General features: G+C 39.6%; 1 protein-coding gene across 4 annotated transcripts in view; it reads right to left on the bottom strand.

Annotated features, from left to right (window-relative positions):
• The window catches only part of arhgap1 (Rho GTPase activating protein 1), a 49024-nt gene that overhangs the window by 9097 nt on the left and 25056 nt on the right, over window positions 1-14871 (bottom strand). For all 4 annotated transcript variants that reach the window (XM_079185819.1, XM_079185818.1, XM_079185817.1 and 1 more), the window contains exons 3-10: window positions 13706-13804; window positions 13428-13515; window positions 12687-12818; window positions 10460-10546; window positions 8103-8201; window positions 7689-7796; window positions 6359-6435; window positions 6161-6238 (exon numbers count right to left, since the gene is read on the bottom strand). In XM_079185819.1, coding sequence (XP_079041945.1) covers window positions 6161-6238; window positions 6359-6435; window positions 7689-7796; window positions 8103-8201; window positions 10460-10546; window positions 12687-12818; window positions 13428-13515; window positions 13706-13804 — 768 coding nt within the window. The remainder of the gene's footprint in view (window positions 1-6160; window positions 6239-6358; window positions 6436-7688; window positions 7797-8102; window positions 8202-10459; window positions 10547-12686; window positions 12819-13427; window positions 13516-13705; window positions 13805-14871) is intronic.

Below are 14871 nucleotides of genomic sequence, written 5' to 3'. Positions count from 1 at the left end.
TCATTTTGTTTCAAATTGGACATATTGGACAATATTTTAGTTTTTATGGAAGACTATAGCCCAAAGTTCTTTGCTTTAAGTGTTCTTGAAGTTCTTTAATTAGTAAATGGAAAGCAAAGTTATATTTGACTCCTCCCTTTTTCTTTGCCGATCCAAAGAATTATCCGAAACGTGACTCAAGAACCGTGATCCGAACCGAACCGTGAGTTTTGTGATCCGTTGCACCCCTACTGTCTTCAATCTGCTGTGAAACTTCAATAATAGAGAAATATCCGATCAGTCCAATCACATAACTGATGAACAATAATCGGCCAATAACAAGACTTCAGTGAAGGCTGCTCTCATGCATCCTCACTCATGGCTCCACAGAGATCCCTCCTCACTCCTCAGAGCAGAAATAAGAGCTTTGGGACGGCCTTCAAGATGGCGGAGCAGAACAACTTCCAATTTAAGTGAGGATCAAAGATCGAGGATGGAGGAAATGCTAATAAGAGACTTGGGATGTACCCTGTGTCTTAAGTGTTACTAAACACTTTCACGGCATTTTTTTTTTTCCTTGACTGTGTTTTTATATAGGTTTATAGTGGCTTACTCTACTGTCACGAGTACATAGAATATAAAAATGCTAATAAGAGACTTGGGATGTACCCTGTGTCTAAGTGTTACTAAACAGTTGAGTCTACACCCTTGGCCAAAAGAGAATGACACGAATATTAATTTTCACAAAGTCTGCTGCCTCAGTTTTTATGATGGCAATTTGCATATAGTCCAGAATGTTATGAAGAGTGATCAGATGAATTGCTAGTAAGATTGCGCCTAAATCAAACATTCATCGGATCATCAAGAACTTCAAGGAGAGAGGTCCAATTGGTGTGAAGAAGGCTTCAGGGCGCCCAGCAAGTCCAGCAGGCGCCAAGACCGTCTCCTAAAGTTGATTCAGCTGCTGGGGCAAGAAGGGCAGCAAAGAAGCCACTTCTCTCCAGGAAAAACATCAGGGACAGACTGATATTCTGCAAAAGGTACAGGGATTGGACTGCTGAGGACTGGGGTAAAGTCATTTTCTCTGGTGAATCCCCTTTTCAATTGTTTGGGGCATCTGGAAAAAAGCTTGTCCGGAGAAGAAAAGGTGAGTGTATCAGTCCTGTGTCATGCCAACAGTAAAGCATCCTGAGACCATTCATGTATGGGGCTGCTTCTCAGCCAAGGGAGTGGGCTCACTCACAATTTTGCAAACTTTGTGAAAACCAATACTTGTGTCAATTCTCAAAACTTTTGGCCACAGGAGTACACTCTGTTCTAGATGAAGAAATATTGTATTTACACGTTTTGAACAGCCACTCAGACAACTTCTGTTACGATATCATATTGTTATAAACGCATATTAAAACACATTCCATACTTTTCCAGAGTTAAATGTCCAGACTTGTCGGTAACTTGTTTAACTTTGTGACTCTGGGTGCAGACGACCCTGTGACTAGACTACAGTGCATTTGGCTTTCACTTGCTGCCTCTCCCATGTTGGAGACGTCAAATGATTTTACGTTATGTTAGCGTCTAGGTTTCTTTTCCCATTTAGAATCCTTAGCCAATCAGGCTTTACGCTTGGGATTGTCAGCCCACGGGAAAAAGGTACTGCATAGGAACCCTGTATACCATAGAACCCTGTATACCATGGGTTAGTGCTGGGCGGTATGACCAGAAATTAGTATCACAGTATTCTTTAAGATGAATAACTTATTTCTGTGGTTTTATATAGGTTTATAGTGGCTTACTCTACTGTCAGGAGTACATAGAATATAAAAACATTTTAATGTCATCATGTATAAAGGCTTTGCTTACTATAGGGTTTGCTTGTTTGTTTGTATAATGTTGGGATAGCAGTTTGGCTGAAGTATTTTCGCCCCGGTAAGACGTACCTTGAATCCAGTGTTTTAATCATTGCTCTGAGCCTGTCTTTCTCAACTGTCTGTAGCGGGACCATGTCCTTGCATAGCTGGATCGTTATTGAGTTCGTAATGTCGCTCCACCGCTTGCTTTTCTTGTCATATGCAGCGCCTCGACCAAATGCCTCTTCAAGCGATGTCTGACCCTTTGGCTTCACTGTTTCACTCGCGTTAACTTTACTGGTTGACAACCGAAATCACACTCTTGGTATTCCAACACGTTTTCTGCTGAGGTGATGGAGTAAGTTGCTTGTGTTACCACCAGCGTCAACAACAGTGGCTCGACACACTTTGCAATATATAGTCTTTTGGATGTCTGATTTTTTAAAACCAAAACACTTCCAAACAGCAGACACAGCTCCTCTCTTGGGCACAGACTATCGGTGCATCTCCGGTCTGTCTTTGTTCATCCTGCATCGCTCTTTTCTATTCTTTAATGTAATGTTACTGTTGCGACGGAGCCTCTCCCAGCTGTTAGCAGACTGTTGTGCTAGCTGGCTAGCTAGGAGCTGTACTCCTAATTTTATAAATTATTAGTGTTACAAATTGTTTATTTGTTACAAACAAATGTTGTGTCGTGGTGTTTTGTCCTGTTAAAGAGCGTTAGTTGTGGGTTATGTGAAGAAGTTAAGTATTAAAAGTATTATTAGTAGGATTAATAACACCCCTAGTGGTGAATAGAAGTGTCACAATTATAAGAATGTAAATTATGTTAAGAGTCACAATATATTTACTTATGGAATGTATTATAGATTTACAGGATGTTTACTTAGAGAAGATATTATATGTTTGCAATAAGTTTACTTGTAGAAGTCTTAAACATAATCATTGAAAGTATTGAACCAAAGTATAGTCACATAAGTTAGGGGGTTCTGAGCCATGAGGCAGAGAGAGCAGGGTGAGACAGAGTGAGGAATGCAGTGGACAGGCTCTTCGCGACCATATAAGGGAATCAGCAGCGGCAAAGCTATGGACAGGATGTAGCCAGAGAGGTGATGGACAGACAGGCCATGCTTTGACACTTTCCGACTTTCAGGAGATATAAAGCACAATGTTTTAGGGAGTTTTCTTCAGACCATATCTTCCCTCATTTTTCAGCACCTGGCTAGGCCGGACCTGTGAGTGAGGTGGATGTATGTGGTCTCTGTTGTTCTCGAGAACAATTCTATCGATAGAGTAATTCAGCTTGTAATTGTCAGCGTCGATCAAATTAATAAATACTGTTTTGAGTTGAAACCGAATCCAGTTGCTGTTTGGTGCACATGCGCCTTAAGAAGTAAACACAGCGCAGCATAGCCGTGCGGCCCTGTCCCCCTCTGCTAAGTTTCAGCTAAGTTACAGCCTTAACAGTTATTAATTGTTATTATAAAGTTATAACCATGACTAGGGTTCCCTCTCAATACACTTAAGACAACTAGACACCTTTAGCGGTGAACTAAATATTTAGCTGCCCGTTGAAGAGTGAGAGCAGTTGTTTCGGATATGCACCGGTATGGCGGTGTATGAAAAAAGTATATCATACGGGAAATTAAAACCGGTATACCGGTTGCCGCCCAGCACTACCATGGGTATTCAATTAAAATTCCAAAAGGTCCAGATTGAGAAAATCTCCTTGTGCAAAGGTCCGGAACATTACATTACTATCTAACTTGCGCTATTTAATGCCATATATATATATTTATATTCAAGAAGCCTAGTTGTCGTAACAACGTATCTGTGTAGTCAACAACTGTCAAAGAAAATAAAGAAAGTACACATCAATTATATTTTAACAATTATTATTCTCAGCTTTCAAATTTAACTGGATGGATTATAAATAATACACTGAAATACATACATAAATGTTCTTCTCTCATTTCAAGTAAAATAAGGACTCCATCTAAAAATAAATTACAGAAAAAATAACTTCTTAAAGAAAGTGCTTGATTTTAGAAAAATAAATGAAAAATGAAAGATTGTGGCTGGAGTTAACTTTTTACTTCTCTTTTGTTAACTCCATTTCCCCTCATAACGGTCTCAGTCAACTTTATAATAAACAATGTCTACACATCTCAACATCTTGCCCTCAGTTCAGATTGGAGTGGGTATGTTTGGTCTCAAGATTTATGTTTGGTCTCGTAGTGGCGTTTCACATTGGCGCTTTTAATAATGGCCACAGTCTCTGAACATATGAGAGGAAGAATGAACAATTAAGAGTCTGTCCATTCTTTGTTAAAAGCTCTGTTTTCATGGTCCACTTTTCTCTTTTTGGAGCACACCATGTTAAACCGCTTCTCCGACTCACTCACCCCCTGCTCTCTCTTTCCCCGTCTCTCCCCTTGTCTGTGTGCAAATCTCACTTGGCTCACGATGCATTTCAGAATACACATATTTCGGTTGGCTGAGTAGCGTCACGTGAGATGATTTACAATGCATGCATTTGGTCGGTGTGTTTCCTGGACTGCTGAACGAGTGCCGTAAAGGCTAGAAAAGCTGCGCAGGTTAAAATAGAAGCGCTCCGCCAAAATTTATAATTCTCAATTATCCATCAGTTATACTTCCAGGTCCGGATAAGAAAGCGTATGGGTCCGTATCTGGACCGCCTATTAAGGACCACTTCTGTATACCATAGAGCAGCGGTTCCCAAACTTTTTAGGCCACGCACCCCCTTCTACATCCCGACCTGGTTCACGCACCCCCAATCCCCCACACCTTATAAAAAAAAGCAACAAAGCCTATCTATAGCTGCATAAAAATCAGACCAATGAGAGAACAGTTTGCTCGCGCGTGGCGTTTGTTTACAAGATATAGTCCGCTGTTAAATGTTGCAGTGTGAACACAAACCGAACAAAGGGGCAACTGCAATATTGTATCATATTAATCCCTGAATCGGAACAAAGCAAACGAACTACAGGTGTGAAAACGCCCTGAAACACTGCAACAAAGTTTCAATACATTTCAGTTACACAAGGCGTCACTTTTAAAGAGCAATAAGGATGGCGAGGGCACACGCACAGACTCAGAGGCAGATTGCATCACATTTGATTTACAATTAACCATACATAGCGGCTACATTGGCAGCTGACAAGCACACGTCTTCGGCGATTGTGTGAGGTAGCCCCTTTCTTGCTATTCTGTAACTGACCAGATATGAAGCCCATAGTGCGTTTTTTGTAGACCCAACACATGAATGAGACTGCAGTTGTTTTTGGCTGTTTTGTAACTCCTCCAATTTCTATATAAAAAATGTAAGGGCCTTTTGACTTACACTGGCATGCTTGGTGTTTAGGTGACAACGTAAATAAGAGGGCTTGAGACAGCTGTTAGCCAGAACCTCACTGCACACTACGCACTGTGGCTTTGGGCAATCTGCATTGCCAATCCAAGTGAAGCCCAGACCCAGATCATTTTCATCATATTTCCTCTTTTTTTTCCCAGTCTGATGCTCACTCTCGTTTCCTCTTTTTTCACCTTGACTCCGCGATGGGCCTATGTGCTCCCGATTTGTCTGTGCTATCCCTTCCTCCTTTTCGGTCTCCTCCGTCTCTCCCCAACGCACCGCTCTGTTTCTCTCGCCTCCGATTCCTCACTCTCTCTCTATCCCTCTCCTCTTTTATGACTGATAGCTTCAGATGTCCCACCTGACAGTTTCCCCGATTTCAGCCAGTTTAGCATATTTGCATGAATGTTGCTGAATTAATGAAGTTAGCTGTTAGCTGACGTTAGCTGCACAAGCTAGGCTAGAAGGTGTACGGAAAAAATGTGTCTGTTTGAGTTCATAGAGGAAGATTTTAGAGAAGATCTTAAGTATCAAACACGACTTTTCATTATTAAAGACTACTTAATCAGATGAGGATCAGCTGGTATAAGAGGAAGGGGTGGGACTGAGTCTCGAGTTGGTTTTTCCTTTGTGTAGAACGGGGAATCGGGACAGTCTTTGACCTCACGTTAAACTGATTGTGTTTTGCTGTTAAATTTGTGTGGATGGAGAAAACGGAATAGTGTGGACATGGCCTCATAGTCTTACAGCTCTGTCAGTCCTTGACGCAGTACCATTACCATATATAATACCATTATAGAACTGCTCAGAGAAATACTAAAATGTAGGCACAAGGTGATCACGAGCTCCCAAAGTCAACACATCCCCGCTTCCTGCGTAGACAGGAAGTCAGAAGACAAAACAACAAAGTCTGAGCAGTAAAGTCAACACACTGGTTCAACAGGCCTATTGATCCTACCTGAGTTGTATCTGAGCTGGACCTCCTTCACCAGAGTCACATTGGCAGACCGTCTGAAGATCCCTTCAATCTCCAAACCTGAGACACACGCACACACACAGCAAAGAAGCACAAGACAGTTCTTACTAGGAGAACAATTCATTGAGTGACATGCAGTTAAAAGTATCAATTAAAAGTATTAGTATATGTTTGTGGTACCTTGCTCCGAAAGGAAGTTGATGGTGTCTCTCATCACCAAGGGAATAGGATCCTCATCTGGATTCCTCTGTCTCAGTCTAACAAACACACACAGTGGTTAAGATAACAAGCTGAGACACAGCCAGTGTCCTTAAAGCTGACTGGAGCTGTAATACAATACCATCCCTGGCTTTCCTGCACTTAACATTTAGAGCAAATGGTGTGAGGGAAATGTACCAAAGCACAACCTAACAAATGTTTTACTATCATATATGATGTTTCTGGATTAATATCACTGCTGCATTTTACTGCACTAGACGTTTATGGTTGTGCTAATTTGAACATCTTTGTATACAGTTAAGTCTACAGCAATGCATCATATTCTATAAGATCATCATATGTGTGAGAACCACAAAACTCTAAAAATTCAACTTCTCATGAGCTCAGAAGAACAGCCCTGTTTTCAGCTTCGTAATGATGCATTTTCTAGTTAATAGTACTTCATCCATCAGTTTATCAAAAACACTCTTATTTTCTTTTTCTTTTCACTGAACAGGAAGAGTATGAAAAAAATGTAATCTGAAAAGTAACAAGTAACTAGAAAATTTCACAAGAAATTTTGACAGTGTGGCTTCTACTGCCCAAAGACGTGAAAATTGTGGAGTCAAAAGCAAAAGACAATTATTATAAAGTCAGAAACAGACCCAAATTTTCCTGAAACTTAATCTGTGACTTCATGAAAACTGTGGTAGCTATCAAAATGTCCATTTGGCTCAATAACGACATAATTTTGTCTACGTTTTAAACTTTAAATCATTTTTCTACGTTAAAGTATGGCTTGTCAATATGGGTCCAAAGTTCAGTGTTTTTTTTGCTCTCTTCACGCCGAAACCCATTCAAGTCAATGGGGCAATTTTGCTCTGTTTTTCGGGATTTTCGGGAAAACCGCTGGGCGAATCTCAAAAGTCATAGCACATGATTCCCGATCGGGCCGCACGTTTGGATATATTTTTCGCGCCGCTGTTGGCAATGCTGTGTGAGGAGAAGCATGCCAAACTTTTCTGGATAAATAAATATTAAGCCCGCAGGATTACAGTCAGTGTGCTTTGGCACAGGCAGTTTTACTGCCTTTGTGCCACAAAGCCACACTGAACTACGGTTCCGAGACAAATGTAGTAGAATATAAAGTACAATATTTGCCTCTGAAAAGTAGTAGAGTAGAAGTATAAAGTTGCATAAAAGGGAAATACTTAAGTACAAATTCAAGGTACTTGTACTTTCTTAAGTACAGTACTTGAGTGAATATAGTTATCAATCGATATAACAAAATATAACAGTGAAACAGACTTACATTGCAAGTGGCACCCCAAACACCTGGTTGGGGAGGGGGGGGCTGTGGAGAGGAGATGTGGGGGGCTGGCCAGTGGGTTTCAGAGACGCTCTCAACTTGTTGTCGTACCTGACAGAGACAAAGAAGATCAGCTGCTGTCAACTTTTACTTTAAATCTGTGGATTCAAAAAGTTAACAAAGATGTACACAGATGTAATTGTGTGTAGGTTTCAATTATTTCTGGGATGAAATGTATTTTAACAGGATACAGAGGTTAAATTGCAACAGTGAATGTAATACAAACACCAATTTCAAAACCAATACCATGACTTATTAAAAGACACAAAATGATAACAGTAGGAAATCAAATGCAGATATGGACATGGAGGATTGAATAATGGGAGTAGATTTGTGGACTGTGACATTTGCTCTTACTCTTTGACGCGGGCAGGAATGAGCAGCTGCTCACATTTCACCACATCCTCCAGCTCACTCAGATAGCTCGCATAGTTGATCTTCCTGCCAAACTTAAAACTACAAAGAGAGAGAGAGAGAGAAAATTCACTTCAGTTACCTTGTCATTTGCTGCATTCACACTCTGTTGTTCTAAACTTGTTTAGTTTGAAATGGGGAATGATGATGATCATGTTGCCAAATGCTGGATTGAAACTGGGTTGAATTTTCACATTTTATCATAAAGTTGATGACAAAATACGTTTATTTTTTTAAAGAAATGGACACCAGAAAATGTGAACACATAAACTAAGTAAATCAGAAAATACGAGTATATTTGATTGAAGGTTATAATGTGAAAGTGCCTCAGTGAGCCATCACAGGATGACAGTGAATAAGCATTCACAATAACAGGACATTCAGCCACGTTTCATTTGATTATTTACCCTCCTCCCATGATTATGAGAGCTGTTGTATAGTTGTCCTGTGATGAACAGCTACATGTTTGGACCTGGTCTTGCACTGTACTGCTCAGCATACAGACGGATGACCATAAAGTAATATAAATCGGTCTCAATCAACAGGAAATTACTTAATTAAATTCATAAAAATCATAGTTCATGTTTCTCAAATGTGACAATTTGCTGCTTTTCTTTCTTACATGATAGTTTAATGAATAGCTTTGGTTTTCGGTCAAACAAAAGAAAGTATTTTAAGACGTAAACTTGGCATTTTAAGCATTTTCTGATGTTTCATAAAGACATTAACTACAAAAATAATCAGCAAGTTAATCAATAATGGAATGATAAATGGTAAATGGACTGTACTTTTATAGTTCTTTTCTAGTTTTCCGACCACTGAGAGTGCTTTAACACTACATGTCGTCATTCAGCCATTCACACACTGATGACAGGGGCTACCATGTACGGTGCCACCTGCTCATCAGGACTATCTAACATTCATACTACATTCACACACCGTAGGAACAGCCTAAAGGACAACTTGGGGTTAAGTGTCTCTCCCAAGGACATGGAAATAATGTCTACAGCCCCTTTTGGCTACTCCCTGAAATGTGTCTATAGTAACAGGAGGAGGGGCCAGCTTTGAATGCTGTGGCTTTACAGTTAACAGCAACCAACAATGTAACACAGTATACCTTTTAATAAACAAAGGCTTTTAAAGAAAAAACTAAAATAAGGTATGAAAAGAATATTGTTTTGCTATCAGTTACACTTGGGTATCATATATTTCACAACACATTTTACAAACGTGTGTCAGTACTCTTATTGAGCCGGGTCTTGTTAGCCGTTTGTCAAGTTATACAGGAATGAAATACTTTGAATGTGAAGCATGCTGGCTTTAGCTGTTACCTGGAGAAGTGATGCAACAACTCTCCTGACTCAATGTGTACTCAGTGGAGAGTGAAACACTGTTGGATGAAGTTGTTGTAGTAGTTTTCTACAGCTGCCACTAGAGGTTACTAGAGCTATGTCTTAGTGATTTCATCAGTTATGTCAATGAAGTCACTTCATATTTCTGGGAAACTACAGGAACTTAAATATCATGTTGAAGTAACACAAGTATTCACATCACTGTACTTTATGGATCTATGGAAACACTGCTATTTTCAGATTGAGTTCTTATCGGTGTAACTGTTGCTGACAGTAAAAACATGTCAGTGATTATTCAACAGCAGGATGGAAGCACATGAAGAACTAATCTGAACACCTTCACAGCTTCAGCATGAACGTGTGTGTGAATGGGTGGCTATAGTGTGCAGTGCTTTAAGTGGTCGGAAGACTAGAAAGGAACTATAGAAATGTACCATAGCTAATGAGGTGATCTCTGCATGCAGGCAAAACAGCAGCACAGAAGCAGGAAGTGCACCATTGAAAATAGTTTATGTGTTCAGGATGTGATCTTATCTTAAACTGATCAATTTTATACTCGTTCTTTCTGTATTAATCCTATCAATGCTAGTAAACAGACATTGATCATTATGTGCAACAGCTTGTGTGTTGTAATATTCAATATTAATGGTTCACCCACAAAACCATTTATAGCCCCCCCTATAAGCCCCGAAACTTCATCAGAAGTCATTTTACCCTCGTTAGACTTTTGGATTCTGTGAATAAAGAGGAAACGGTGAATTTAGGTTAAATGGTGTGGTCAGAGAGAGCTGTCCTATATAGGACTAGTCATATTGTTCTGATACACACAAAGTAGTAAACAATGATGGCTTAGACTGTAAAAGTGTCAAGAAAACCTCCTGTTTAACATGTAAAAATGTAAATTTACATCTCTCGAAACATTTGATTTAATGTGACATAAAAAAGAACCTGATGATTGGTTTGAAGAGGAACAGCAGAGTCTTGATAAACATGGTGGGATGAACGATATACAGAGCCTTGATGTTCTTCTTGTACCTGAAAACACATACAGATGATGTCCTGTACAGTTAGTAGGATCTCTGAAGATGCAGCTGTATGCTGGTTTCTAAATATTCCACTCATTTCACTGAGGCATGCAGTGCTTCCACCTTTACTTTAGGAGAACATCCAATGCACTTCTCACTTCAAAACAACCATTGACAGTGTGCTATAAATTTGTAGGTCAGTTTTTCTGCTTGGTCATGTTATTGTCTTTTATTTCCACACATAAGTGCCACTCATTTGGCAAACACGTAGAATGATAGCAGATAGTTTCATTGATCTAAAACGTCACTATTACATTTTAGATTGTAAAGTAACTCAAATAGTGAGTTCTGTTTTCTTCTTGATGATAATCCTACAGCAAAGATGCAATGTACAAGGCAGTAAAGCCAAGAGAAAAAAATAGCTGGATGAATTGAATTCAGCCGATTTTTTGTGTATAGCAGGATCATAAAACCATTCGGATCGTATCATGGATTTGAGGCACAGATCTCGAAATTGGATCAGCACAAAAAAAAGCTAGCAAATATAAAACTTTTATGCCTCCGATACCAATTGCCAATCATTGATAATCCATATTGGTCAATACAGATGGTTTTGTTGATTTGTTGAGGTCACACTAAATACATGCTTTATAAGGCATAGATAGTCCACAAAATACTTTACTAAGGACTAGTAACTACCATAATAAATCATGAATTAATCATGAATTGCAGTATTAATACGCGTTTATAAAGCATATATTAACATAGTCCCTAACCATTAGTGCATATCTAAATCATTATATATATAAATGCATCTAAATAAGTTATTAATCATCTACAACTCCTTAATAATATTGGTTTGTAAAATATATAATACTTAATTTACAAATGGGGAATCCATTATTTATAAAGTATGAAAACACAATAATGAAACACATAATAGACAAGCTTATTAATCAAGAATAAAACATTTATAACTGTTATGAACTGCATACTAATGAATTATTAATGTAGGAACAATGCTTTATAAACGATGAATTAAGTGTTTACTCATACTTAACTAATGCTTCATAGTGTGTAGTTATTATAAAGTGTTACCCTTAGTTTTAATTAGAGCTAGTGTTATGAAGTACAACAGGTCATAATTCATCTCTAATATTATGTTGTTGTGAAAACATCTTCAAACAAATGGATATATTCAAGTTACTCACCAAAACCTACATTATACAAAATGATATCTAAACCTTCTTCCAATACTTATGTTCCCGTAACAGAGCCTGAACGCATCATAATGTGACTGAAAGGAACCTCCGTATGTTAGCCGTTAAGCTAGGTTTATGGTTGCCGTAGTGAAGTCAGCTCGAGGCGTGTGCGCCACAAAACAACATAACCACGGCCTGCGAGAAGGCTCTGCATGTGGTCACAGCGCGGAATACGGCCGTTTTATGGCTTTGATAGAGGCAGCGACCTGTCAATCATTGTGTAGCCCTGGCCTAAAGCATACCCTGCTTTATGGTATATTTGACTCTAAATGGACCATCGTTTCCTAAATTAACATCGTGCTGTATTGAAGAAGACTTGAAACTAGAGATTGAGACCATAAACTCATGTTTACAATGTTTACTGAGGTAATAAATCAAGAGAGAAGTAGAGTCATTTTCTCATAGACTTCTATACAACCAGAGGAGTCGCCCCCTGATGGACATTAGAGAGAAAGCGAGCTTAAGACACTCATTTCGATTCTTCACAGTTCATTTTGTTTGTACGCCCTCTGGCGTTTCAGAGAATCACACAACGAACATCCCATTGGGCATAAACTAGAGCATGCTTGGAGCTCGCTCGCCATCTGCAGAGGCTATGTTGCAAAGCGTAAATACAAACAAAGCTTATGTGCTTGCGACTTGCCAAGTCAATTTTACAATCAAACAAATTCAGAGTGCTTTTTGTGCTTGTCAGTGGGCTGCCATGAAAATAAGGCCCATAGTGTTCACTTTAAAGAGATGAAAGTGACGGATTAAGGCAAGACGAAGCCTTCAGTCACTTCTCATGTGATCTGTACACGTCGTGTGACATGTTGTACAGATATTAAGTGATTTGTGATATTGGACTGTAGAAATAAAACTGTACTGAAGTGATGTTGTTGAGCTTACTTTCTGTCAAACTCTCTGTATGCGTCTCGTAGCCAGCTGAGAGAGGGTTTGTTTTCCCCGGTCAGCCCATGGTGGAAATAGATCAGTGTATAGTCACTTTCAACATACTGATCCAGTGTTCCTTTAAGATACCTGCAAAAAATACAAAAAATGAATTGTCATTTCAATAGATACATGTGTATCTCAACTGGACTCAATAATCTGGTACAATTTTACCAGGAATTACATGTACACCAACCTTCTTAAAGCTTCAACACATTACAGAAGCCCTCAGGACATATGGTGAAAAACAAACTGAATCTGAAGTGACATTTCCATTCACAGTTCCACGTTATTGAGAAACAGGACTCACTGAATTATAATGCTTTGCATTAAGAACGCTTCTTTGAGCCATCAATACACAAGAAGGGATATTTACACAGCACACAATAGATATAAAGTTAGTACAGAGTATTGTGTTGTATACTAGATATTCTGTTTATGTGAGCAACATGAGATTCCAGTGTCTAATGCACCATGGTTTATCTCTCACTGAATAAAAGTAGTATTATTCTATACACAAGCTTTTGAACTAAATCATTTTACACAAACATACATCTAAAAATTACATATACATTTTTGCTGTATTTTATTCCAATTCTATGATTGTTAAATTGGTGAGATAACCACTTGGCCGTGTGCAGGGCATTAACAAACAAAGCTACGAGTGTACAGCTCTGTTAGTTTTCCATTGGTTCTTACATCAGCAGCTTGTGATGGTCCAGTTGGTGGTGTGGAGGCATCCTGCATGCATTAAACACGATCACCTTCCTGCCAAAGTTATCATCACCTACAGACACACAGAGAGAGAGCGGGAATCAACATCAACTTTTTACTTTCAATCTATTACATATTGTTAAGAAAACATGAAGTCAGACTTCTGCAAATTAACATTTTAGTCTGAACAAGTATTTGTAAAAGATAAAAGCAAAGACAAACTGAACCATCAACTTTACAGTGGGACACATTGGAAGACTGACCTGCCACTTCAATGATCTGATGCCTGGCGATGTCATAGAACGGATGGTCCCATGGCAGGTGAGGAGAGCCGGCGTCGAAGCGCTGGGAGATATCTGTCTCTGAAACACACACAATAAAAACAGCAGTAACATCGGGGCTCATCAACACTCTGGTCTTCAATACATTAGCAGTACTTTAGCCCGTTTAATACGGGTTTGCAGCAGTGGCGGGCCGTGCATTTTATACCTGGGCCTTCTGTGCTGTCCTACTACACTTGAGCCATCTCCTAATAAGCTCATTATGACGCCACAGCTATGGTTATTTGTTTCTATTGGTGTAATAATACACATATTCATATTAAACCGTTCGGTACGAGGCTTATGAACCGAACAATACGTTTGAATAATACTAGTGCATTTGGAAAATGCAGAAGCTTAAATTGTGGGAAATATAATGTTTTCGGTGGACTGCGCTCACGTAACAGACAACGGGCTGTGACCTCTGAACCCAGAACAATAACAAAAAACAGCTGAGGCTGCGGCACCACACGTGTCTTCAGAGAAGCTAAGCGGAGAAAACAACAGGCAGAATGGATTAAATTGTCCGGACAATAACCCCGCGCATGACGGGATGCTTCGTAATTAACTGACAATGCATATAGTCCAAATCAATGTAATTAACACAATGACAAACTCACAAGAACCAGTGACATATATTTATATGACAACAAAGCATGACAAATCAATCCAGCAGACCTGCAGCAGATCCACGCATTCCACCACACAAGAGCACAAGCCATTCAAATATTATTCATAAAAACGACACGATAGACAAATGAACAGTAGTAACACTACTGCAGATGTAAACAAACAAACGCACTTCACTCACCAGATGCTGTTCACTTAAAGACAAAGTCCATCCTCCTTTCTTTGTTAAAGAGTTTAATCCCACGGTACATCGTTTCAGTTCCAGTAAGAAGTCCTTCTCGATTCATGGATGCCAGCGATGACAGTCGAGCCTCCCCAGTTGTATTTCGCCGGTCTGCGCGGCCGGTTCGCAGCGGGCCCGGGATCCCACCTCTGCCAGGGCGCCCACTGGCCGCCGCAGACTGCACGCCGGGCCGCGGTTGTGGAGCGGTTTCCCTGCGAACGTGTTCGTTGAGTTGTAGATCCATTCGAGTCTCTCC

Source organism: Pholis gunnellus (genome assembly GCF_910591455.1).
Source record: "Pholis gunnellus genome assembly, chromosome: 24".
Classification (NCBI taxonomy): Eukaryota; Metazoa; Chordata; class Actinopteri; order Perciformes; family Pholidae; genus Pholis; species Pholis gunnellus.
This window is presented reverse-complemented; position numbering and strand designations above follow the sequence as displayed.